This window comes from Nicotiana sylvestris, chromosome 10 (genome assembly GCF_000393655.2).
Source record: "Nicotiana sylvestris chromosome 10, ASM39365v2, whole genome shotgun sequence".
NCBI lineage: Eukaryota > Viridiplantae > Streptophyta > Magnoliopsida > Solanales > Solanaceae > Nicotiana > Nicotiana sylvestris.
The window spans coordinates 81442884-81469607 of record NC_091066.1 but is presented as its reverse complement, the minus strand read 5'-3'; the positions used below and the strand labels follow the sequence as shown (position 1 = coordinate 81469607).

Genomic DNA, 26724 nt, shown 5'->3' with positions numbered 1-26724 from the left:
TAATCTAATGCAAAATCCGGTCTTTTATTATTTCCAGTAATCTTTTTGTTTGGTCCTTTTATCATTTTTGTTCAGCGCCGATTCTGGTGACATGACATGCGCACACAGTTTGGACCTGATCTTAAAAGATAATCATAAAACCATTGGGAGGTGATCGGAACATTTAAAAGGAATAAAGACGGTTTGAGATTATTCGGAGCTCGAGTCATGTGGAACTGGGGCAAATAAAACATAAAGAAAAAACGTAAAATCAAGTGAGAGTATTGCCCAACGGTGCTTTAAAAATGACAAAAGAAAAAGGCAAATGTATGCATATGGTTATCAAGTCCGGCACAATCAGAAGATGTGGTGAATATTTAATGGTGTTGTTTGTGCTTGGCGTGTTTTGAAGATTGGAATGACGAAGGCATTTTATTCTGCTATCTAAACACTTTCTCTTTCGTTAACCCTTTGAGCCTTATTTATTTTCTTTCATACCCCTCTTTCGGAATCAGTAGCAAAGAGTAGAAACACAAACATAAAAAGATAAGAAAAAGAAAAAAAAACACAAAAAGAAAAAGAAAAAAAATCAACAAAACGACAAAAGAAAAATGAAAAAAAAAGAAGAAAAGAAAAATGATAACAAAAAAAAGAAAGTCAGAAGAAAACAGAGGAATTGGGAACTACGTTCGACTTGATTCCTCAAAGAGGATACGTAGGTGCCTCACGGCTCGATCATGGTGTTAAAAAATTAAAAATAAATAAAAATAAATAATCCCCAAGCAAGAAACTAGGGCAAGGGTTGCGCTTGTTGTAAACAAATATGGTTCAGAAGGTTGTAATTTTGAACCTCAAATTGATTTGTTTTTGAGCCTTTAATACCCTTTCTTTCTAGCCTATCCAAAAACCTACATTACGGTCCAAAGAAAGACCTTCTGATCAGTCTGCAAAAGACGTCAAGTCAGACAAATGAGAGTCTTACCGGTGAACATAACACTCTGTTCCACAGCAGAAGGGACTCTAATCCCCAGCAGAGAGAATCATACCGGCAACACTCCAAATCCTCAGCTGGAAAGCGATACAAATGAGAGAGTCTTATCGGTGAAAATATTCACGGACACTATAAGGCGATGAAAGCTGGAAAAAAAATGAGATAGGCTTGATAGTGAAAACCCTCCGGGCACTAAAAGTCGAATAAGATTGAGAATCATATGGGGAATCGCCAAATGAAGATCTTGAAAGACGATTGACGGTAGAGGATAGGCCACATGCGCATGTCATGACCATTAGAGTCGGTATCTGCGTTTGATAGGTTTTTATTTATAGTTTCTCTTGTTAAAGAGTCATCATTTTCCTTTGTCTTTTATTCGGTTCCCTTTTTGTTTATCTTTCTCCTTTCATAGAAAATTTCTCACTTGTTCTGACCAAACAGACTCTACTGGGGAATTTTCTATGAAAGGCGAAGATGATGACATGCTTTATTGGGCGAGGCTCATCTCATTTATTTTAAAAGGATAATCCTAAAGTGCCTACATTTTTTCTATTAAAATTGTCTCTACAAAATTAAAGAGAAAAAAGTCTTAATTTATTTACATGCTTGAGTTGTTATATTTGGGTTTCGAATATGATTCATAAATTCTAAAAATGATGCAAACGGGGCAATCTGTTGTCAATGCGGGCCCAGGCTCAACGTGTATGGCATAAACTGTACCTGGGCCATCTTATTCACATGTTACTACCTAGTTACATTATACTAGGCATGTTCGCAGTTTGTCAAATTAAAAAAAAACTTAGCAATCTAATTTTAATTCTAAACCATTTACATGCTGAAATTAACCAATAGTATTTAACTAAACAACATTCCTACAAGTTCCTAAATGGTCTATTCGTTTGATGAACTAACGTGCTTTTTGAGACATGGTAATCATCCAACAATAACGAATTAACTAGACGGAGTTACTACACCATTTATTTATTTTTAGGCAATATATAGATAGTTCGTCTATTAAGCTATCGTCAGATGTTCCACTATATATATTAACATCTACATGATTCTGATTAAAGTAAGCTAAATAATTTATATATACAAATAAAATTCAGAATATAATTAAAATAAATTTAGAACTTCAACTCTTCATTTTTGTATTCATGCTTCATGTTTCAGTTTACAATAATCAGCGTGTCAGTTGTGTACCTGATATTGTAAGCAAAAGAAAAGGGAGATCAGCAGAAATTCAGTAGCATACAATAACAGCAACACCCAGCAACCAGCAATGAGAAACCAGTGAAGGATTTTAAAACTCAAGATAAAAATCCAGAAACACCAACAACAATCAACGGACAGAAGCCAAGGGAATCTTTTCATATTTGAAAGACTAATTAATGTTCAACCCTTAATTTCTAAATCCGTATATCAGAATATTTAAATTGTATATCAGGTGTATACTATTCTTCTCTTGAATTTCCAGAATGTTTTTCTTTTTATTTTTGGAGTCTTAGTATTTTCGGAATTTTTCCCTCTCTTAAAATTCAACTCCCTTTTTTTCTCTCTCTTCCTTCTTTTTTTCTGTCTCCCCTCCCCTAAAAATCTGATCAAGTCTCTTTATTTATCCCCATCTTTCAACATTTTTTAAACATAAAACCCACTATCTTCCCACTCAACCCCCTTTTAATCCCACTACTTAATGTTTTGTCCCCCACTACATTAAACAAATACCTCATTATATCTTGTCCCTCATGCTTATATTAAACAATTTCATTATTCCCCACCATTATATCTTGTCTCCCATTATTGATTATTTTAATATTATTTTAATCTTAATTGACAAAGCACTCAAAATAAATAATTGTTCAGAATTTTAATTCCAAAAATACCCCTCTAACCTTACTGAAATTACCATTTTACCCCCATCAACCATAACCAATTCACCTAATCAATTTCACCAAAATACAACAAATATGACCAATTTCTAAACAATTTTCAACAACAAATTCAATCTAAATGATGAACGACAAAGAAACAACTAAAATTATTTTGATTGAACAATATTTTTTAACAACAAACAAACCTACTTTTAGATTCAACAACAACAACAACAAACAAGTATATTCAGATTTCTAAATTCAATAATCATTTGAACTTAAAATTAAATCTAACAACATTACAACCAACAATTTCTATATTAAAACTAAACAAGATCATGAAACAAACTGAAGAAATAATCAAAAATGATAATCAACAAACAAGAAGATCAAACTTATACTAATTTCGGATTCAAGAACAATCAAACAAAGTATGGACATAAATGAAAAGATTCAACAACAATAACAAGCAAGTTTTATTCAAATTCGAATTAAACTCGAATTAAGCTTAAACAAAACAAATAAACATATTCAAATCACTAAACTTCAAATAATCAATTGATCTTTTTAAATTAAATCCAACAAAATTATAACAAAGATACATTGAATCAAAAAAATTAAAAACCAAAACATAACTTCACATTAAATCACTGAATTAAAAACGAACTTCAAACAAAATGAACACGAATTAAATCTATATTAAACAACAAACAACGGATTCAAGCGATTTAAACTAACACTCTTCTATATTAAATTTAAATCCTTTTAAATTAATAAAACAAACTGAAAAATAATTAATTGAATCTTCAACTTAAATCTAGCAACATTAAAATTAAGCTAATCAATTTCTACCAAAAAATAAACAAGCAAAATGAATGAAAACAAACTGAAAAAAAAAAACGATGAACATGAAATTAATATCAAACATATTTGATTTCAAATCCGAAAAGTATCAAAAAAATTACGGACGGGAATGAAACTTAAACCAACTAACCGGATCGGAACGATGATGAACTCGAACGAAAACAAATCTGCCCGGAAACAAATATCGCACCAAAACCATTTGACACCGAAGACGATCACGAACGGACAAACGAAGAACTTGAAGAAAGAAGTAGCGGATAGCAGCAACAACGGAGGAGAAGAAGCAGCAGCAGCACGAAGCTGAAGAAGACGCAGCAGCAGCACGAGCTGAAGAAGACGACGATGGTGGTGGGTTCAGCTGGGGGTTGTTTGGGACGATGAGGAAGATGAGGGAAGGGATGGCTATGGAGCTCGATGGACTGAGTTGTGCGATGAAAAAGAAGAAGAAGCCGCAACCATGAGAGCTCGAGCTCGAGCTCGAAGAAGATGGCGACGACGAAGGCTGTTGGTTCGACGAAGATGATGACATGATGATGGGCAGCTCGCGCGATGGCTGTTGGAGCTCGTCGAAGAAGAAGAGGCAATGACCATGGCAGACTGGGGTTCGAGGTCGTTCATAGTGCCGGTTCGCAGCGAGGGGTCGTTTGGTCGACGAAGCTGGAAGTCGTTTGGACTGGTGAAGACGAAGAAGATAAAGATGGGGGTGGCTGGGTTGTTTGGTCGTGCATGGACGACATGGGGAGCAGGGGTGTGAGGGGGAAGGGCTGCCATAGTTGCTTGGGGTGTTTGGGATTTTGGAGAAGAAGAAGAGGGAGGGGGCAGGTAGTTTTAGGTGTTAGGGTTTTTTGGAGTGGAAAATGAAAAATGGGAAGATGGGGGTGGGTCTTTGGGGTTATGGACTGGGTTGACCCGGTTTGAAATGGACCGGGTCGTAGGGAAGGTTGGGTATTTTTTGGGCCTGTGGCTTGAATTTGAAGAAGAGCCCAATTCCGATTCTCTTTATATTTTTTGCTCTATTTTCTTCTACTTTCTAATTAATAAAACTAAAATTCTAAATTAAGTTATAAACTAAATTAACTTATCAAAAATACTAAATAATTCCCAATAACTATTATCGCATATTTAAATAGCAATTAACGATAAAATCGCACAATTTAGACGTTAAATGCTAAAATGCAACATACATTATTTTTTATGATTTTCTCATTTTTTGTAAAACAAACTTAAATACTAAATGAAAATGCGACTTATTTTATATTTTTATTAATTTAAACGAATAAACATGCACAGACAAAAATACAAATAATTATACAAAAATACCACAAAAATTCAAAAAATTGCACACCAAAGAAAAATTATTTTATTTTGAATTTTTTGGGAGTAATTCTTTCATAGGACAAAAATCACGTGCTTACAACAGTCTTAGAGGCCTTCCAAGAGGAAGAGGATGATTCCCAGAGCGGACGATGCAGTCATCCAGTTGGCAGACCCACCGGAAGCCTCATCCAGTCAGCCACAGGATGCACCTCAGGAGCCTGTCCAGGTCCAGGTCCAGGCCCAGGTCCCAGCAGCAGAGAAGCAGTCCATAGGGAACCAATTTGAGGTTCTCGAGCATAGTGAGGACCTAGGGACCACTCAGGAGCCCATGCAGGAAGACGGGCCATAGGGAGTCTCTATATCCTTTTCCCTTTTCTTTTTGGTGCTTATTTAGTTTAGTTGACATTAGGGACAATGTCAGCTTTCATTTGAGGGGGTATGACCTACTTTTATGGATTTGGATTATTGTATATATTTGACAGTTTTTAGGCTTTCTTTATTTTTCATCTTTGGTTTGTATATAATTTTAACATTTCGTTACATTTTGCGTACTTTTATTTTACTTTGGGTCTGTATAAAAAGTTGTGTTACATTGTACATATTCATCACATCTATTGTATATTCGACAAATCCCCTCTTGTATATATTCATTTTACTTTCCGCAATTTTTCGTTCATAGCTTCTTATTTATGTTCGTAGCTTCTTGTTTTGAAAGTTTGCAATAAGCCTTTGGTTTTCTTAATGCCACGGTTCTTTCCAAAGGTGGAGTTTGTGTGAACCGGGTGGCTCTTCCCAATGATGGATGGCGTGACAACCTTCTTAAGGGTTTGAGTCTGTTTTTCTTTTTGTTTTTAGTAGTTAGCGGTTAAGGGTGCCTCAAGCAAAGCTTCACTTGGGTCTAGCACATTTATCTTTGATCTTATGGTCAAAAATATATTTTGTTTAGGATGGTGAAAGTCGTGACTTTGAGACTCTTGTGTTGACCGATAATCATCAAGTGGTTTTTTAGGACCATTGTGTTCTCAAATCTTATCTAAGGTCATTGTGGGCCCCCGACTCTGTGTCTTTAGCAATCCCATAGCATGTGTGGTGAGAAATTGCATTGCAAGTCCAAGTCCCGAGCCATTGGTCTAGAACTTGCCCTAAATGTTTGTTGAGGCGAAATCCTAAGTGAATTTTGACTTGAGACATGATTATAGACTCTCCTTGGTCCAAATGATAGCTTGAACACTTCCATAACCTACCAATGATAAGATCCCTAGTCAAACCTTTTGAGCCTTAGACCTTTTTCCTTCAAAGAACCATGATACAAACCTTTGTCCGTTTTAAAAGATACCCTCTCCTGGCACCTGATCTTTCCTTTAGCACATGGCAAAAGTATAAGTTTGGGGGGAGAGACGAGGACGACAACAAAGTGGTAAAAAGGTACAAAATGAAGAAAAGAAAAGGCAATGAAAAAAAAAGAATGCTCAAAGTAGAATTGAATAAAAAGGGATTCAAGAAAAGCAAAGAATGAAAGGTGTGAAAAGTTGAGAAATGAGAAAAGATTTGAAATGTATAAGAAAGAGTGACAGTATGTCTCTCTAACCCCTTAGAAAGAACTGAAAAGACTCAAAAGTCAAATGAATTTGAACCAAAATGAAACAAAAGAAGTGCTTAAGGGAAGATGGAACCTACTTAGACCAAATATTACCTACCCTAAACCAAAAGTCTTCACTATGTCTCCATAAAAGCCCTATATGATCTTGAGTTGAATGAAACTTACATTAGTGGTGACTCACATAAGGGGCAAGCATATGATACTTAGAGCCAGACTCGTGACTTTTCCTTGAGAGAAATGAGTGATTTTCCATTAACCTCGTTCTGAGTGCCACTATTCTAAAGGTGAGGTTTGCTTAGGGAGAGTTGAGGATGTACGAGTTTGGGTTCCACAATAACCAAAGTAATAGAAAGAGTTATTTGATGTGTTGAGTCAACTCTTGATGCTCTTGTGTCGCACTTAATCCATGGTGTTTCAAAGAGTAAACGTTGTTAATGAGTCATTTGTATTGAGGGCAATTGTTAGTCCCAATTGATGCTAGATGAGGTTACTTTAGGACAACTAAATTTTTGGGATTTTCACTTGAGGGGTGAGTCTTATTTTGTTTGCTTGAGGACAAGCAAAAACTTAAGTTTGGGGGAGTTGATAACTAGGGATTTTGCTACATTATATAATCCTTCTAGCTTAAGTTTTGATTATAAATGTGTACAAAATAGTCCTAAAAGCTCACAAGTTGTGCTTGATTGCAGGTTTGATCCACAAGGTGACAAGATGTCAAAGATCAGCTCAAAAGGAGTGAAACTTGCACAAGTATCAAGACAAGACAAAGCAAGGCCAGTGCGGCCGCACACCATTCTGTGCGGTCCGCACAAGTGAGGTTCAGAGAGTATGATATTCAGGCAAAAAGGGCAATGCGGCCGCACTAGGTTTTGTGCGCTCCGCACTGGGATCAATGCGACCGCACTCGATTTAGTGCGCTCCGCAGTAAGAAGGATCAGAGAGTTGTCAGTTCCGAGTTTCAAGCCAATGCGGTCCGCACTAGAAGCCTCCGCGGTCGCGCTCCATTTTGTGCGGTCCGCATTGCCTGAGTTCAGAGAGATGGATTTTTATGTCAAGAGCCTTAGTGCAGCCGCACGTGATTTTGTGCGGTCCGCACTAGCCCCACAGGGGTATTTTTGTCCAGATTTTTTAGCTTAGTATAAATAGCTTTTTTTCCCATTTTTAGGTTATCCGATAGTTTTAGCTAAGAGTTGCGCTCGTGGGTTCGGATATTTTAGCTATTTTGGGCAATTTTATCTACATTTCAACATTGAATCTTCTTGTTTATCTTAGTAATTAATTAATATGAGTTGTTCTTCATCTGTTTATTGCTTTTCTTCTTTAATTATGAGTAGCTAAACCCATAAGCTAGGGTTGTGGCTCAACCCTAGTGTGGGTAATTGATGGGTCTTGTATTTTAGGGCTAGATTGAATATAGATGTTTGATATTTGAGCTAATTTCATGTTTAATTGCTGAATTAGTGGTTGCAAACACTAGTTTGTGTTTAGTTGACTTGAGCTCTTCTTGAGAAATAGAGCTTGAGTCTCTGAAATTGGTAAAACAAGGAATTGGGGCGTACTCAAAAGATTGATAGCCCTAATTAAAGGGTTAAACCTCGAGAGTAATACCCGACTTGAACCTTGATTGCTTATGAAAATTTGCATACCCAATTGGTCTTGAGAAAGTCAATTCGGGCAAAATCACTTGAACTACCGAGAGGTGTAGAGTGGGTAAAATCGTGCAACAGTTATATCATACTCCCCAAATATGTCAATCATGCCTTAGACTCAAGTATCCGTCAATTGACCATCTAGGCGAAAGTCACTACCCTAGTGCCTTTTAAACCATTTGAACAACCCGCAACATTTTACTCTTAGCTTATTCTAGTTTAATTTACCATTGTAGTTTGATAAAAGTAGAAGTAAAACAAAAATCCAAAAATATTTAGAAGTGTAATTTGGAACACATACCCAACTCTAAATTAGATAGATACCCGACTCCAACATCTAGCTCTCTGTGGAAATCGATCCCGACCCTAAATCGGATAAAAGCTGCTTCGACCCTCTCTCGTTACTCAATAGTAGTGCAGGGTAGGCCTCGATCAGTTCGCAACACTGCTTTTCTCCCTCTTCATTTCATTAGTCTGTATTTTGTACATTTCAGACTTTTCAACTGTATTTAGACCCTAGTAGATGCTCGTGACTTGTGACACCCCGGTATCGGGGCTATGTTTGGGCTGTATTCCGCACATTATACTATCTTTTGTTTAGTCTTTGGCTTATTTACTCATGCTTAGATTGATTATTAATATTTAACTGTTTAAAAATTGAATTGGGACTAGTTGGCTGGCCTTGTCTTCACGAGAAGTGCCATCACGATCGAGTCCGGGTTTAGGGTCGTGACACAAATATAGAATAAAATTACTATATACTATTTGACATTTATTAGCTTGCCACTTGGCTCAACCATAATGTCAATTATATATGGTAACTTTCTTGCTTTAATATATATATATATATATATATATATATATATATATATATATAGAGAGAGAGAGAGAGAGAGAGAGAGAGAGAGAGAGATTATATTTGTATTTAACTGAAATAGTCAAATATAGAATAAAATTACCATATACTATTGATATTTATTAGCTTGCCACTTGGCTTAACCATAATGTTAATTATATATGGTAACTTTCTTGCTTTAATATAGATATTCGTATATATATATAGAATAATAGTAAGTTTGCATTCTGGGTTTGTCAGCATACCTATTATTGGGTTTAATTAAACCCTTTCTAACACCTTTATATAAAGAGACAAATAAATTATTATAAACCAAGGAACAAAATACATAATTTGATTATGCAAAGCACAAGTTTCGTAAAACTCTTGAGAAATATTGTTTAAATCATCTTTGCTATAAGCATCAAAAAACCAAGTTTTAAACTGGCTCTTAACCATAATGTCAATTATATATGGTAACTTTCTTGCTCTAATATATATATAGATATTCATATATATATATATATATATATATAATTCAAATTCCGTATATATATATATATTATATTTGTATTTAACTAAAATAGTCAAATATAGAATAAAGTTACCATATACTATTGACATTTATTAGCTTGCCACTTAGCTTAACCATAATGTCAATTATATATGGTAAATTTCTTGCTTTAATATATATATATATATATATATATATATATATATAGATAGAATATAGAATAAAAATACCATATACTATTGACATTTATTAGCTTGTCACTTAGCTTAACCATAATGTCAATTATATATGGTAAATTTCTTGCTTTAATATATATATATATATATATATATATATAGAGAGAGAGAGAGATAGTATACAAAGTTTTTTACACTATTAATTAATTATAAGTTTTACCATACGTTAATTAGTACTTTTATTTGATTATTGATATCTTCTCAAGAAATTTACCTGTAATTATTAATTAATAATTTGTTTGTATAAATTTTAATTACACAGTTCCATGGAACATAGGGGTCGTCTGGTAGGGTGCATAAGAATAATGCTGAATATGATGTACTAGTAATGTTGGTATTAGTTATGCTTGCATTAGTTATGCTGATATTAGTTATGCTGACATATTTCTTATCCATTGTTTGGTTTGATGTATTAAAGCATTGCACAATTTCTAAAAGAATTGCTTGTTTACAAAAATACCCTCAAAACTAGTCCATCACTCAAACTTTTTAAAAGAAACATATGTTGAGAAATATTTTTATATGAAAAAGTTTAAAAAAATTATTTGATTTGTCGACCTGTATTGTAAAATAGAACTAAATATTTATTTATAAAAAAGGAAATATGCTAAGTATTTATTTATTTACTAGAGGTATAATTTTATTTCTCACTATTTAAATTATTTTAAACTTGCATTAATATAATAACTAGCATATTTTAATCAAGCATAAGTTTGAAGGACAATTTTGTCTTTAACTAAGCTAATACATGCATTAAAACCCATTGCATTGCTAATACCATGGTTTTCTATGCATTAGTTATGCATATGATAATACCAAATAGAATATATAACTAATACTTATATAACTAATACATATATCTATCAAATATCTATCAAACAAGAATTTATTAATACTCAAAGCTAATGCAAACGTTATTTTATCGAATGCATCAAATCAAACGATCCCATTTCTTCAAAATAAGTGAGGAAAAAAACGAGAAAAGGGAAAAAAAGTGAAAATAAAATAAAATATCTAGTACTCCTGCTCTGTAATAATTAAGTCTGCTCTCACAAAGTGGTGGGTCAATCCCTATAAAAATCACCCGCTCTTTGACCCACACTACTCTTCTGCTTCTTCCACACATTAGGGTTTCGAAAACCCTTTCTCCTCCGCCTCTTTCCTTCTTCAACCGAATCTGAGCCCTAAAACAATGGCGGAAGAAGCACAGTACGCAGCAGCCGAAGCGGGTAACAACAAGAGGAAGTACGAGGATCAAACGACACCGCCGCCCGGCCCAAGGAGGCCCACTGGATTTTCTGCCCCGATCTCTTCCGTATCTCCTCCTGATGGTGCTCCTCCTCCTTCTTCTTACAATAGCGTGCCGCCGCCTATGGATGATTTTCAGTTGGCTAAGCAAAAGGCTCAGGAGATTGCTGCTCGGCTCTTAAATAGTGCTGAAGCTAAAAAGCCTAGAGTTGATAATAATGGTTCTGGTGCTGGTGCCGGTGGATTTGATTCATATGAACGTAAGGGTATACTTGTCTTTTTTACTGTTATTGATTTTGTGTTTGCCTAGTTTGTGCGTTTTGTAAGATGATTTTTGAAGTAACAGATAATTTCTCTTACTGAAATAGAAAAATTCAGTTTTCTACTGCTCATTGTACTGTTATCATACGTTCTTAGTACTGATGCGATTAGTTAGCAAGGTTAGTAGGGTTTTAGATGTAACCTCCTTGTTTAAGTGTATATCTTCAATATGATTATTGATTGTTGAACATCAACTCTGTTATCACTAGAGAATACATAGGGAGGAAATTTTTTTCTTACTTAAATTATTTTTCATTGAAAATATATAGGGGGAAAGGTAGTTTAGTGACTTTATTATAATAAAATAAAAATTGAGTGACCATCCATGAAATTACTGTTTTGCTCATTGTACTATTATCATTTCCCACTTTATACCCAACCAAACACCTGGACAACAAGATACTCCCTCTGGTCCAGTTTTATGTGAAGCTGACTTTAAGAAAGTTCCAAAGATTTTTGAAGCTTGTGATCTAAAACAAGTCTTAGGAATCTGTGTGGCTATAAATCATCCATTAAGGGTAAACGGGGAATTTTAAGGTTAGATTGTTTTAAATATAAAAATGTCATTGTTTTCCTGGAAAACATATTTGTTCATACCAAAATAGTGTTTTTATTGGTTACCACTGATGTGATTAGTTTTGTAGGTAGTATGGCTTTTGCTTTAATCTACTGGTTTTAGGGTATAGTTTTAATATGTTTATTGATGATCATTTTGATAGTCTATTATAATATCTTGTAGAGTTGTTGGCTATAAACCATCTGAATGGCGAATTTTAAAGTTGGTTTGTTTTTAAATATAAAAACTTGTCATTCTTTTGGGGATAGACCGAAAAGGGAAAAGTATCACATAAATTGGTACAGAGGGGTATTTTTCATGGAAAACATATTTGTCCATACCAAAACAATGTTTTTATTGGCTACCACTGATGTGATTAGTTTTCTAGGTAGTACAGCTTGTGTTTTAACCTACTTGTTTTAGTGTATATTTTTATATGCTTAATGTTGATCATGTTGATAGAGTGTCAGGTCTATCATAAGATCTTGTAGAGTTGTTAGACGTTTTGTTTTTTCTTGCGAGTGCAGACAAGCCGATCGTTACTCCTTCGGTGACAAGTTCATATGGTTATCCGGGGCAAAGCAAGAAGATTGAAATACCAAATGGCAGAGTTGGTGTAATTATAGGCAAAGGTGGGGAGACTATCAAGTATCTTCAACTCCAGTCTGGAGCCAAGATTCAGGTTACTAGAGACATGGATGCTGATCCGAATTCTCCAAATAGAGCCGTTGAACTCATGGGTACTCCAGACCAAATAGCTAAAGCTGAGCAGTTAATTACTGAGGTTCTTTCTGAGGTAGTACTAATCTGTCTTACTATACATTGTCAAGTCTAGTAATTCTTTTTGTTGAATCATATCAAGTTTGCTTATGCTTTTGACTATTATATTTTCTGTCCTCGGTGTGTTACTTATGATTTATGTATTTGAAATAGGCCGATTCAGGTGGTTCTGGTCTAGTTAACCGGAGGTTACCTGGACAGCAATCTGGAGGAGAACAATTTTCGATGAAAGTCCCTAACAACAAGGTGAGTTTTAGTGTTGTAGTTCGTTCATCTTGCGGTCAGCTTTCTACTACTTGTCTCATGTCTATTTATATCTATTTTAGGTTGGTCTTGTTATTGGTAAAGGAGGTGAAACCATAAAAAATATGCAAGCAAGAACGGGAGCTCGTATTCAGGTAACTTTTAATAGCTTTCCCAAAATAGAGCTGCAGTTTTTGGTGGCAATAGTGTTTTTTGTTGTATGAAGAATTCCAGTCCTTTACTTTCTAAAACAACAACGACCCAGTAAAAACCTTTGCTTTCTAAAAAAAAGCATTTATTTATCGAGATTTTACTTTAGCTTTCTTACCTTTCCTACCTTGTCACAGGTGATTCCTTTGCACTTGCCTCCTGGTGATACCTCACAAGAGAGGACAGTACAAATTGATGGGTCAAGTGAACAGATTGAGGCTGCAAAGCAGCTGGTGTATGAAGTGATTAGTGAGGTATGTGTAACTGGATTGATATTCTTCAGTTTCTATTCTTTCCACTTATTATCGTGAGAATATGATAGGCAGATGACTTTGGCGTCGAGATGATACATAACCTCCTTTAAATGTTAGAAGTATTTATGTTTGTATATTATTTGGTGACGTATATCTGTAGTTTGTTAATGTGTATGTGGATTTTGCATTGTGGAAGACACTGCACTTGATTTCTTTAGTCTTCTAAGAGCTGCTTTTGTAGTTCTCTTGATCCCGAGTTTTTAAATTCCTCTATCAACATCTTGAAAAGGCAATATAATATTAATTTTCTCAGCAGTGGTGGATTTCCCGACACATCAAAATTACAGATTGCATTTGTTGCTAGAGAATCATGAATAACCAATTGAGTGATCCTAAATCCAAATTTATCGGGATGGTCATTATTTATGTCTAAAAGTTTCATGTATGTATATTGCTGTTTATTACCTATCCGTCCTTGTCTCGCTGGAAATTCATAGTGTTTGCAGATATCATTTTGCCAGTCTACTTTTTGGACTACAACTTCAGTTAGTGGGAATTGTAGTTCATTTCCAATGATCCCTGGACGAAGGAGATTGGCTCTTGCTGTGCTTCATTTTTGGAAGGAAGTACTCTTATTCCTAACTGGACATATGCTTTCTAGTTTCAAATAGGTCCTTGAGAGTATGTTACTCCACCCTGAAATATAACTCCATTATATTATGGATGAATAGTTTGTTATCCACAGAATATATCTGTAGTGTGACAGCACCTATCTGTGTCTCCATTTTTTCCCATTGGTTTATTCTAATTAGTTGGATGTTGCTTGAGCAAGAGAATGGGTTTCTATCCGAAGGCAATATCAGGTTTAAGATGGCATATCGAAAACTATAGTCATGCCTCAATGTCTATTGAATTATATATCGCTGGACTTTAGATGTTTGGCTTTTTTTTTTGAGGCGCAGGTTTTGGAGAAGTCTTTTTCCTTGAAGGTAACGAAGTCTGTAAAAATTTCCCTAATATTGAGCGTCTATTCTAATCTCAGCTGTGCAACAACTCTCGGTCTGAATTCTTAGTTAATTCAGGGGACACCATATAACTATGCTGGTTAATTTTATATCTGATCACTGATATTGTTATTGAAAAATTTGTAGGATTAGTAGTTATCGGACAATGGTGACACCACCATGAAACCATTTAGTGTTGGTGTTCCCTCAACATTGTTCTGGTATGGTCTCCAACCTGATTATTGATAACTTTAGTCATATTCTGGAGTAAATGAGAGGCTGCTTTTGCTAGGATGCAAGGGAGTAGACTAAGATATGTTGAGATTATCATTATATCTTCTGGTTGTGTAACTTGAGATATTTTATGAATTTACCACATAGAAGTGTTGCAAGAAACAGTATTCGGTGTTATTATCTATTGTTTATGTTGGTATTCAACCAGAGGACAACTTTATTGTGCCTTAGGATTTCTAGTGCTTTGCTTGGTTTCTTTTGAAGAAGAAAAATCCATCTATTGTGTAATTATTGATTAGCTGCTAGTATCTGATTTTGTTTGTTATCTCCATAAACCTTTGGCTAATTATTGGCTATGAAGATCAAACTCTCTGAGATTAGGAGTGCTGAAAGGACTATTAGTATATTAGATCATGTGTTCCTTGATTGCTAGCAGTACTATTAGATTCTGCTTTGTTGTCTTAGTAAGACATGTCTCATTGTTGAAAAATGAGTGAACTGTTGCCCTTCATGTATGATGAATCATGTAGGAATTTGTTTCCTGACGGTGTTATGAAATGACATCAATTGTCACTCCGTCTGGCTTTTTATGTTTTTGGTGTACACTTGTTTTCACCTTTCAGTATATATGTGAAGCCAATGCAAGGAGTGAGGGTTCGTCTTGGAACTGCAAGATTTGGTGCTGCTGCTGTGCAAAAACACATTTATTCTTTATTCTTGATATTGTAGTTCATGGCTTGTCTAATTTGTGTATCATTTTAGAACTTTAAAAGGTTCTCATTAAGGGTAACATGAATAGTTTAAAGTTGAATTATTTCCAATTGTAGAAATGCATCACTCTTTTTGGAATGGACTAATAAGGAAAGTGTGTCATCTAAATTGAAACGGAGGGAGTATTAAAATGGAGTTGGTATATAAATTTGGATACTCCTTGTCAATATAATATATAATTTGAATACTCTGCTGATGACATAATGAACAGACTCATCTTTTAGTATTGGCAAGTCACCCAGGCTTTTAATGCTATATTCTTCAAAAATAGTGGTATCTTGCCATCTTAAGAGTTATTTTGCCTACATATAGAATGTGTATACTTTTTTCTCTCTGCTTTGGTATCCTTCACTTCAAATAGGGTGAGGATGGGCATCTGCCAGGAGTTTGTACCTCCCAACCAGTAAGTCTACATCTGTCTTGATGCATACATAATATCAATTGTTAAATGTTGTGGTATTTGGTATTTGCTACTGTTTTATCTGCTATGTTTATGTTACCTGGCTGTGAGTTACCTACTTACGTTAATATGTGAATTATCTTTATATGCCAAGATCAATCATTTTTGGTTAATTTAGACAGTAATTCTTGTGCAGAATCGTGCTAGGAATCCAGGAATGGGTGGAGGATATCAACAAGGTTATCAGGCTCGACCTCCTACAAGCTGGGCCCCTCCTGGTGCCCCAATGCAGCAACCTGGCTATGGATATGTTCAGCCTGGCGCATACCCTGGTCCATCCCCCCAATATAACACATCTCAACAACCTTACCCTGGCTACCCTCCTCAACCTGCCTCTGCTGGATATGCCTCTGGCTGGGATCAGACTGCTGCCCAAAATCAACAATCTCAGGGAGTTGGTTATGATTACTACAACCAGCAGGCCCCACCACAGCAGCAACAAACTCCTGGAGGCACAGCTGCTTCAACTGATAATAGTGCCTATGGTTACAACCAGCAATCAGCCTCGGGTTACAGCCAAGGACAAGCTTATTCCCAAGATGGCTATGGTGGATATCATGCACCTGCACCTCAATCTGGTTATCAGGGCACTGGTTATGAGCAGCAACAGGGTTATAGCTCTGCAGCTGGTTATGGGAATGCCTCAAACCCAACATCAGATGGCCAGAATTCTTCATATGGTACACAAGGCGATGGGAGTCAAGCACCTCCACCAGTTCAGTCATCAGCCACGGGCCAACAAGGTAGTTACCCATCTCAGGGCTCTACTCAGGCAGGCTATGGGATGCCACCAACTTCTCAAGGTGGGTATGGGACACCGCCACCTGCAGGCTATGCTGCGAGCTATGGGGCCCCACAGACTCAAAAGCCTTCTCCTAGTCAGCCAGCTTATGGTCAGCCACAGCAGTCTCCTAGCGCGCAAGGTGGTTATGCCCAGCCTCCCCCAGCACAGCCTGGGTATCCACAACCAGCTGCTCAATCAGGCTATGCTCAGCCTGATTCTGGCACTCAGCGACCTCCTGCTTCTGGCTATGGTGCTCCAACAGCTCAGCCTGGTTATGGTGCCCCACCTTATGGGGCTCCACCTAGTTATGGCCAGCAGCAGCCACCACCTTACAACAGTGCCTATGCTGGTGGTTACGCCCAGCCTCCAGCGTATGCTTCTGATGGCACAACTCCTGTGTCCCAGTCTGTTCAGCCTAGTGGTGGGGTTGCAAAAGCATCACCTCAAAGTTAATGTGAGTCAACTTTGTGAGGTTGAGTGGATCTGTTAAAAGATATTTCATATTTTTGTTGCTTAGGTGTCTTTAGGTCTTGTAGTGTATCAAGGCACTGTTTTAAACCTTAGCTTTTGACCCGAATATCTGAGCTGCATATTGTTTTCCTTGTTATATTTGCAATTGGTTGGATTTTTTTCAATTAAAGTTCTTAGTGGTTGGAGTTTATCAGTTTATGTGTGCGCATGTTATTTGAGGCTCTTTTAACATGCTTAAATTCCTTTTAACGAGTACCAGCACACACGTCAAAAGCTTGGATGCGGTACATACATATAGTTCACTATTTTCTAAGTTACTGAGGATGAGGATCGAGTGTTTATGTTTCAATAGGTTCTCTCATTCAAGGAAAGATATGCTATTTTATAAGTTCCCAATGTGGATATACTTAAAAGATATAAATTATTAGAATGGCCTTGTTTGCTAAAAATGTGTAAGTATTTTCGAACGAAGTCTAGAAGTGTTGGTTTAAGCTTCTAGCAAAACCATTAATGGGACGAGAAGTTTTTCTTTCTTTTGTCTTTTAAGAGGCGGCCCGATGGTGTTGGTGGCCTAAAGCTAAACTATATTATGGCGCCTCTAAAACTTATTTGGTAAATTTCATGCAGTTAATGAGACACAACAATTTATTTTTTAATCTATGGATCAATCAAACATGACAAGAGATTGAGTTGAAAATAGAAAGTCGAGCATCATAAAACATAAAGAAATAAATATATGTAAGGATAAAAAATTAGAATTGAAGAATTAGGTAATATACTAACTAATGCGGAAAAAAATTATTGTTATTGGCTCACTCATCTATACAACTTCAACCAAACTAAAAAAATATTAAACTTTGAAATGTCTTTCTGATAATACTTATAAAAATTATATGTTATGTATAATAAATAGAGTATAATACTTTTTGGGGCCTGTAGTATTTGAGGGCCTAAGGTAATGACTTCCCCAGCCTTGCTCTTTCGCTTCCCATTTCTTAATATGATAATAGATTCGACATGTCAGCTTAAAATCTTTATAATTTTGTTTGAGGGTATTTCAAACCTTACCGTGCTTAACTGAGACGTGGCTTTTAACCTTGAAAATGAGTAGCCAGGGATCCAACTCCTCCACATTTCCTATTTTCTCCATTTCCCCAAGTTTTTACTTGGATGGATGACGCATGTACATGTTAAAATTAATGGTCAAAATTTAATTAATTAAAACAAGGTTTTAACCAAAGTTAGGAGCATAATTCTGTATGGGTCAAAATTTGACCACAAGATGGTTGTCCTTAAAAGGAACGATAAGGGGTCGACCAAGCCGTAGTCGGACCCACGAGGCGTAACAGCGGCGACCACCTCGGCCACTGTCGAGATCGAGCCGTCAGAGGGCCTACACAACGCATACGTCGTATTACTCGAGCAAGAAGAAAGAGTGTAGTCACGAAAGGGTCTGTTGGTTAGAGACCGATGGATAAAAGGGAAGGTTGATAATATATATATGAAAGGAGAAGGAAAGAGAGGAGGGGGGCCATTCAAGGAAAGAGAGGAGCAATGTGTGAAAGAGAAAAACAAGAAGAGACCCCTGACAACAAAACCAACAGCCCAGATTTTGGCTACAACTTCTTGTAATCACCATTACGGAATCAACAAAGATAGATCTCTTAGCTATCAACAACTTTCCCTCTTTTCCTTCTTTGTTCTTACGAGTATAGTACAAACATGTCAAAGATGTAAGCTTATCATTTACATTTGATGTCTGTTAACCATCTTAAGAAATATTATACAAGCTTGGTTTTGTTCCGATTTTCGTATCCAATGTGTTTGGATCTAGAGTTAATTATGTTTGGCTAAGATTTACCCTCCATTTCTCTATTAATTAGTTTAACTAAAAGGTTTAACACTTTTTTTGGTCAAACAATTTGGCGTTGTCTGTGGGAATTTCTTAGCCAAATTTTTTAGTTTCCTTTAGATCTAGAACCAACCAAATATCACTACCAGGTTGTCATGGCCTCACCATCTCGGCACAAACACCAACTCGAAAGAATGGTAGGGAAGCCTTCGAGATAATCGTACCAATCTAGGTCAGGTCTCTACATAAAATAGAAGTTATAACCGATGTCTATGCAAACCTCACGTCTCACCTGTAGCGATGGTTTTGGCACACCATATGCATGTTTCAAATAGAATCACGGTTGTCTAGCATGACCGCATCCCCATTTGACGTATCTACATTATATACCGACCCGTATTCCTACCACTTGGGAAGGGACGATAGCCTCCTATGTGATCCTTTGAAAGAGCGGGCACATCCTGTCCTATTTTCACATCCACACACACACACTGGATGACTTATGAACGAAGTGTGACGTGTTTCCCTTGTTGTTTGTGCAAATTGGACGAGGTCGGACCGGGACTCGGTTTCGACACCTCAGCGAGCAAGATGAGTCCAACCCACCAGAAGCCTAGACGCGGTTAATGATGAAGCCGAACACGGCCACCAAATTCATTCAAGTGTTAGGCAAAGTGAGCGACTCCACAATGCCGTTCCTCCTTTTGGCGACATGCCAGGCCAAGGTAACAGACGATTTTGTTTGGTTTAACTTACCACGCTCTCTTGTTGGTTCAAAACGGGAAACGTACAACAATCTTCAATGAAAGCAAAATTAAGCAAACTAGGACTCACCCGGGAAACATACAATATTCTCCAATGAAAAGCAAAATTAAGTAAACTGGGACTCACCCAGGAAACGTCCAGTATTCTCCAGTAAAAATAAAGCCGAGCACACTGGGGCTTACCCCGACACACGCATAAACAGTACGACGACATGTAGTGTTCTCCAAAATAATAATAATGATACAACGGGTTACTATTTTGACCTTACTCGAAATAACAGCCCTACGGCCATCGCCAAAAGAGAATTTCAACCTCGTTCAAATTACAACGTATTACTATTCCGACCTTGCTCGAAATAACACCCCCTACGGCCAACGACCATCGCCAAAAGAGAATTTCGACCTCGCTCGAATTACAACGGGTTACTATTTCGACCTTGCTCAAAATAACACACCTACGGCCAACAGCCACCGCCAAAAGAGAATTTAGACCCCGCTCGAATTACAACGGGTTACTATTTCGACCTTGCTCGAAATAACACCCCTACGACCAACGGTCATCGCCAAAAGAGAAGTTCGACGTCGCTCGAATTATAATGGGTTACTATTTCAACCTTTTTTGAAATAACACCCATACGGCCAACGACCATAGCCAGAAGAGAAGTTCGACCTCGCTCGAATTACAACGGGTTACTATTTCGACCTTGCTCGAAATAACACCCCTACGGCCAACGGCCATCGCCAAAACTTCTCTCGAATTATAACGGGTTATAATTACGACCTTGCTCGAAATAATACCTTTACAGCCACCGGGCGCCGTCAAATAAAAGAAAAGTTCGAACTCGTTCAAATATAAGTCAGAAGTTGACTTTCCCCAAAACGGCAATTCTAAGGTCGAACTCGTTCAAATATAAGTCAGAAGTTGACTTTGCCCAAGATGGAGAATCTCAATTCGACCTCGTTTGAATCAAGACTGATTTCGCCTGAACTGACTAGCCAGAAGTCGATCTCGTCCGAATTGGCAAATCCAAAATGACTTCATTCGGACTCATACGATGGGATCCTACCCGATCGTCGCTAGGTCGATTTCCCAATTAAAAAGATCAGGGACTCATCACAAAGAAATTCAAAGGTCTACGCCGAAAAGAGAAATATAACAAATGGGAGGGATCAGAAAAGAAAATCAAATAGTACACAAACAAAGTCAAAGCAACTGTTTTATATAAATACACGTGGGAAACAACCGCACCTTACAAAAGGCCGAAACATGCCCAAAAAAAAAGAAGAAACAACAAAACAAACAAAAAAAAACTATGAAAGCTGCAACAACTTTTCACTCGGCGTCATCACCGTCGTTCTCCCCATCATTGTCTTCAGGAAAACCATCCTCATTAGCATCCTCGCCAACCTCCGGTGTCGCAGGGTCGTAGCCGCAATTGACATGAGCCTCGTGTGCCTTCTCTCGAACTACTTCAAAGGCAGCCTCAGAAACACTGCCCGCCTCCTACAAACTCTTGTATATATCTCGTTGGGCCTCGGAATGGACCCACAGCTCGTATAAGTGGCGAGGAATAGCGGCTGAGGCGGATTCAACCTGAGCCAACAATTGCGCCTTCTCGTCCTCGAGCGCCACGACCCGGTCTCCTAGGCTCGAAACCTCTCAGTCAATTTCACCAATACGCTCCTCGAGCCGCACCTCCCTCAACATGGCCGTTATCCTCTTAGATTCTTACTCAGATTGGAGGACGCATATAGTGTCCTCTAACACCGCCGCTCTCGCCAAAGCCAACGTCCAAGCATTCTCGGTATTTTCCATCTCGGCCACATTCCTCTCCAGCTCGGTCAAAATTCCCCATCCATTCTGCACTCAAAGTCTCAAAGCTTCGACTCTGGTGGCATTGTGCTCAAGTTCGGCTTGCAACGACAACACCTTCGCTTGAAGATGCTCGCACTCCACAACAACCCCCTTTCCCAACCAAGCTCTTCGTCCTTGGCACGGAGCAGTTCCTCAAACTCACTGCATTAGCGGATGGACTGCATCAGCTCCTGATACCTTTTCTCCAACTCCTCCCCAATGGATTGGGTGCCAGTACCCGCCCTGAGCCGCTCGTGCATCTCACGACATTTGTTGCGATACCACCGATACTTTTCGAGCATCTTCAGAAAAATCTTGGCCCGAGTCTCGGCCCTACGAGCACTCTCGATCTCCAGCATGTAAGACTAAAAACAAAAAGAAGAAAAGAGTTGATAAAGACCAAGGTCACAAAAAAAAAAGAGAAAAAGAAAAACAAACAATGAAGAGGAACTTACCGTTAGGCCCATCGCGACCACACCACGTGACAATTCGGTGTCGCTGACATCCTGAAGAGCTTCGATTTCTGCGATAGAGCATAGAAGGTCAAACTGCAGCACAAAATCCACCGTGTCTCGTAGAAGGTTGAGATCCGACGGAATTTCGAGTATTCGGGAAGGACCTCCCGCTCTTACTACAGTTCGGGTAAAGCCCTCCTCGAACATCCTAACGTCATCAGGATCGATGTCGGATTCAGACTCGTAATCATCAACCATGATGCCTTTTCCCCTCTCTTCGGATGAAGAAGAAGTGCGGTTCGGCCGGGATGTCTAAGGGCCGCCCAAGACAGCAACGACAACCTTAGGACTCCGTCTCTCTGCCACATCAGCTTGTTGACCGCTCACAACAGGCGTAGATTCTACGGCCGGGTTGGAACCACCGCCGATTTCGGGCACCGCAAAGTCAAGGTTACCCATCGAAGATGTTTCGGCTTGAGGAGACACTTCCAACACCACCCGTCGTCTCTTCGACGAGGCCTTTCCACTACCAGCGCAGGAAGATTTGCCCGTTGAGCGGACAGCAGGAACCAGAGTCTTTGGTTGAGGAGTGGCCTCTTCACACACGGCTCTGGTCATAGGCGAAAATTGGGCAGTAGCTTTCGGCGCAGGCCGGACAGTGGCCCTCAGTGCAGGCCGGTCAGGGGGCGCTGGTTGACGGAATGAGAGTGGAGGAGCCCTCGTCCTTCGTGCTCTCCCTGTCAACAAAGAAATACGATAATATAACAACAAGGTTAAAACCATGAGGTAAAGAATTAAAGAAAAACTGTAGCGGGGCGACTCACCAATAAGAGGCTTACGCCCATACTTCTCATGGAAGGATGCCCACTCACGAATCCTCATTGTGTGGGGAAGAATTACGGTCACCCACTCGTGGATACCATCAATTAGCGGGGTAGGTAGTCTCTCGGCTGCAAAAGAAAAAACAAGTCCTTAGCAATATCACCTAAAGGAGAACGATCGACGACCGCCTTCAAAGGAATCACAAAATAAATAAAGGAGAACTCACGAGCGAAGTTCCGCGTCTCTGGAAACCCTGCCGAGTCTTCCACAAGGTGTTCTATCCGCACATAGAAGTAGCTTTCCCAAAAGTGGCGATTAGCCTTATCGTCCATCTTCACCACCAAACTTTTGGTTCCTCGATGACGCATATGGATCATTGAACTTCGAAGAAAATGAGGGGAAAAGATGTGAAGCATGTGCCTCAAGGAAATTCCTCGTCCGACAAGCTCCGCATACTTGATAAGCATGAGGAAGAGTTTGTACGCATACAGAGAGAGAGTTGAGCCGGGCACACTTCGTAGAAGCGGTAGAAGTCTACCACCAGAGATGGGAGAGGAAGCATGTACCTGATAACGAAGGGGTATGCGTAAAATTGCAGTATCCCTAGCGGTGCAAATGTACAATGTCCTTCCCTGTCGCTGGTACCATTTCGATATGAGCAGGGATTCCCCACTTGGCCTTGAGCACCATGATCGCCGCTTCATCCATAGTGGAAGGGACGGGCTCCGGTTCATTTCTGGTAGGGCTATTAAAGTCAGTCCTCATCTTCCCCGGGCAGAGAACTATCTCATCCACTATCGGAAATCCCTCGTCTTCCACCATCTCTATTCCCTCTTCAAGAAGGGGCACGTCATTTTTCGGCATCAGAGATTCAACAAATCTATCAGTCTGAGAAGAAGTACCAGCCATTTGTCTATCGTGATCAAAGTAAACAAGAACAATAGAAGAAAAGGGAGAGTGATCACGTCGAATTCTGATGAAAGTAGAAGTATGAAAGACTGAAGAATGTGGGAGTTTGTAAAAATCTCTCAGGTAAATTGAAAAGCATAACAATCAAATGAGGGATTCCCCTTATTTATAGGAACACAAATATCCTAGAGCGGGAAACCCAAGAGCCGCCAATCAAAAAAAAAAAACTGAAAGGGCACGGGAAATGATATGGTGCCTGGGAAACGTGCGCCCTGATGACACATGATGGGCATTTATGATATCATAATTTGATGCCACGCTTCAATTCTAAACTGACGTAACGGTCCAATGAAACCCCTGAAGCGTCACGTCGCCACCTTTCCTTGAGGACCTCGTTCCGCGCATAATATTCAGATTTTTCCTAACTTTTGAATCAACAGAATCCTCCCATCGAGTTCGCCAAAGGGCAACTCCGATGGGCGGGGGGACTAACTGTATGTGTTAAAATATGACCACAAGATGGTTGTCCTTAAAAGGAACGATAAGGGGTTGACCAAGCCGTAGTCGTACCCACGAGGCGTAACAGCTGCGACCACCTCAGCCAATGTCGAGATCGAGCCGTCGGAGGGCCTGCGCGACAACGCATACGCCGTACTACTCGGGTAAGTAAGAAAGAGTGTAGTCACGAGAGGGTCTGTTGGGTAGAGACCGCTGGATAAAGGGGAAAGTTGATAATATATATATATATATATATATATATATATATATATATATATATATATGAGAGGAGAAGGCAAGAGAGGAGGGGGGCCATTCAAAGAAAGAGAAGAGCAATGTGTGAAAGAGAAGAACAAGAAGAGATCCCTGACAACAAAACCAATAACCCAAATTTTGTGTACAATTTCTTGTAATCACCATTATTAAATCAACAAAGATAGATCTCTTAGCTATCAACAACTTTCCCTCTTTTTCTTCTTTACTTTTACGAGTATGGTACAAACATATCAAAGATGTAAGCTTATCATTTACATTTGATGTCTGTTAATCATCTTAAGAAATATTATACAAGCTTGGTTTTTTTTCGATTTTTGTATCCAATATGTTTGGATCTAGAGTTAATTATGTTTGGCTAAGATTTATCCTCCATTTCTCTATTAATTAGTTTAACTAAAAAGTTTAACACTTTTTTTCTTTTTTGGTCAAACAATTTCCATATTCAATTTTCTGAACTTTGAATTCCCAGCGCCAAGATTATTTCCTCCAAAATTTGGCAGCAGATTCTATCGACATACTAGATTATTTACTTTATTTTATTAAATACAACGCATCATCAATGAGTTAAGCCATTCATCTGCTGTAAATTGACCTACCACTGGGTTAGCGCCAGTAAAATCTAAAAGAAAATGGAATTAATGGATATATGTTCATCTCAGAAACTTTTTGTTGTATGAATTATTCTTGCTTAATTAGCCGAAAAATGATATTTACATGATATTTTCCAAGACAACTTTCGTGAGGGAGATCTTTTAGAGTTTGACTCCATATTTATTTCCTTTTTATTTTTGCTCTAACAATCACTGCTAATATTAAACTCTTGATTTCTATGTTAAGAATCTTCGATTTCTCGTCCAAAATCTGCTGCTCAATCTTTCGTGATGGAATTCTCTTGGTGCCAACTATGGCCAATAGGAAATGAGAATGTCAAAGTTTAGAAATAAATATGGAAATATCCATTATTTTTACCATGATTAAGGTCTTAGGTTTCAACTAATTAAATCTAGACCATTAATGTTCAAATAGACATGTGCCACCCGTTCAAATAAAATCTTGGGAAAATGGAGAAAACAGAAATGGAGATTTTGCTGGTTTGAGTAATTCATCAAAATCTCAATTTCAAGGATTCTGCTTATTCCTTCTTGCAAGGTCCATTGTTGGTATAAAATATGTGCCGTTCTTTTCCGAATTTCTTCTGTCACTGTGGCATCCTTCCACCGAGCTGTCACTATTCTTTACTTTTTTTTATTGCTTTGTTGCTCTTGTCACATCTCATTTTGACGGGGAATGAGATTTTTTCAATTAAAGTGATATTATTAAAAAGATATTATTTATTTAATTTATAAGAGTCGTCACTTGAAAAATTTATTTACGGCGTTGCAAGTCGCCATTTATTTTAAAATCCCAATTCAAGGAAAATTGGCTCGATTTAAGTATGCGAAATACAGAAGACCGAGTAAGGAATTGTCACGACTCCGGTTCGCCCTCCGTGAACCATCGTGACTGCACCTAGTCTCTACGACTAGGTAAGCCTAACTTACGGAAGAAAACCAAAATTTGCGGAAGTAAACAATTGAAAAGCGGAAATAAGGTAATAACAGTGTTTAAATGTGCCGCTCGGCATACACCATATATATAAATCTCAAAACCAATATCCAAATCCAGGACCCGAAAACCCACGAATCACAAGCTAAGAAAAAGAAATACTACATGGCTCTAACTTCGAAATTTGTCTAATAAGAGCAGAAAGTACAAAAAGGCCTAATCCTAAAAAGCAGGAATAGAAAGGGACTCTTTGGTCTGCGGACGCGGATGTACCTCGAAGTCTCTAAGTAGTCGCCTCCCTCAAGGATGGTAGGCCTGAGTATAAGTACCTAGATCTGCACATGAAAAACATGCGCAGAAGGGGCATGAGTACACCACAACGGTACTCAGTAAGTGCCAAGCCTAACCTCGGTCGGGTAGTGACGAGGAAGGTCAGGGCCCTACTGAGGTTAAATACAATATAAGGTTTAACAATGTGGAATAAAACAGTATAAATAAGTGCAACAGTAAGGAATAGCATAGAATTGAAATAAACAACAACAACTAGAACAGAGAT

At 38.1% G+C, this 26724-nt stretch overlaps 1 protein-coding gene across 1 annotated transcript; it reads left to right on the top strand.

The window, feature by feature from the left end:
• Window positions 1-10901: 10901 nt before the first annotated feature.
• Window positions 10902-17385, top strand: LOC104224001 (uncharacterized). Its single transcript, XM_009775550.2, has 6 exons — window positions 10902-11364; window positions 12509-12777; window positions 12915-13007; window positions 13088-13159; window positions 13352-13468; window positions 16074-17385. The coding sequence occupies exons 1-6, from the start codon at window positions 11049-11051 to the stop codon at window positions 17172-17174; spliced, it is 1968 nt and encodes a 655-aa protein (XP_009773852.1). The 5' UTR covers window positions 10902-11048; the 3' UTR covers window positions 17175-17385.
• The last annotated feature ends 9339 nt before the right edge of the window (window positions 17386-26724 follow it).

Excerpts from the sequence above, each read along its gene's own strand:
- LOC104224001 (XM_009775550.2), top strand. The coding sequence starts at position 11,049 with ATGGCGGAAGAAGCACAGTACGCAGCAGCCGAAGCGGGTAACAACAAG. Across the intron at positions 13,008-13,087 it reads TGAAAGTCCCTAACAACAAG|GTTGGTCTTGTTATTGGTAA; the intron begins GTGAGTTTTAGT and ends TATCTATTTTAG. Across the intron at positions 13,469-16,073 it reads TGTATGAAGTGATTAGTGAG|AATCGTGCTAGGAATCCAGG; the intron begins GTATGTGTAACT and ends ATTCTTGTGCAG.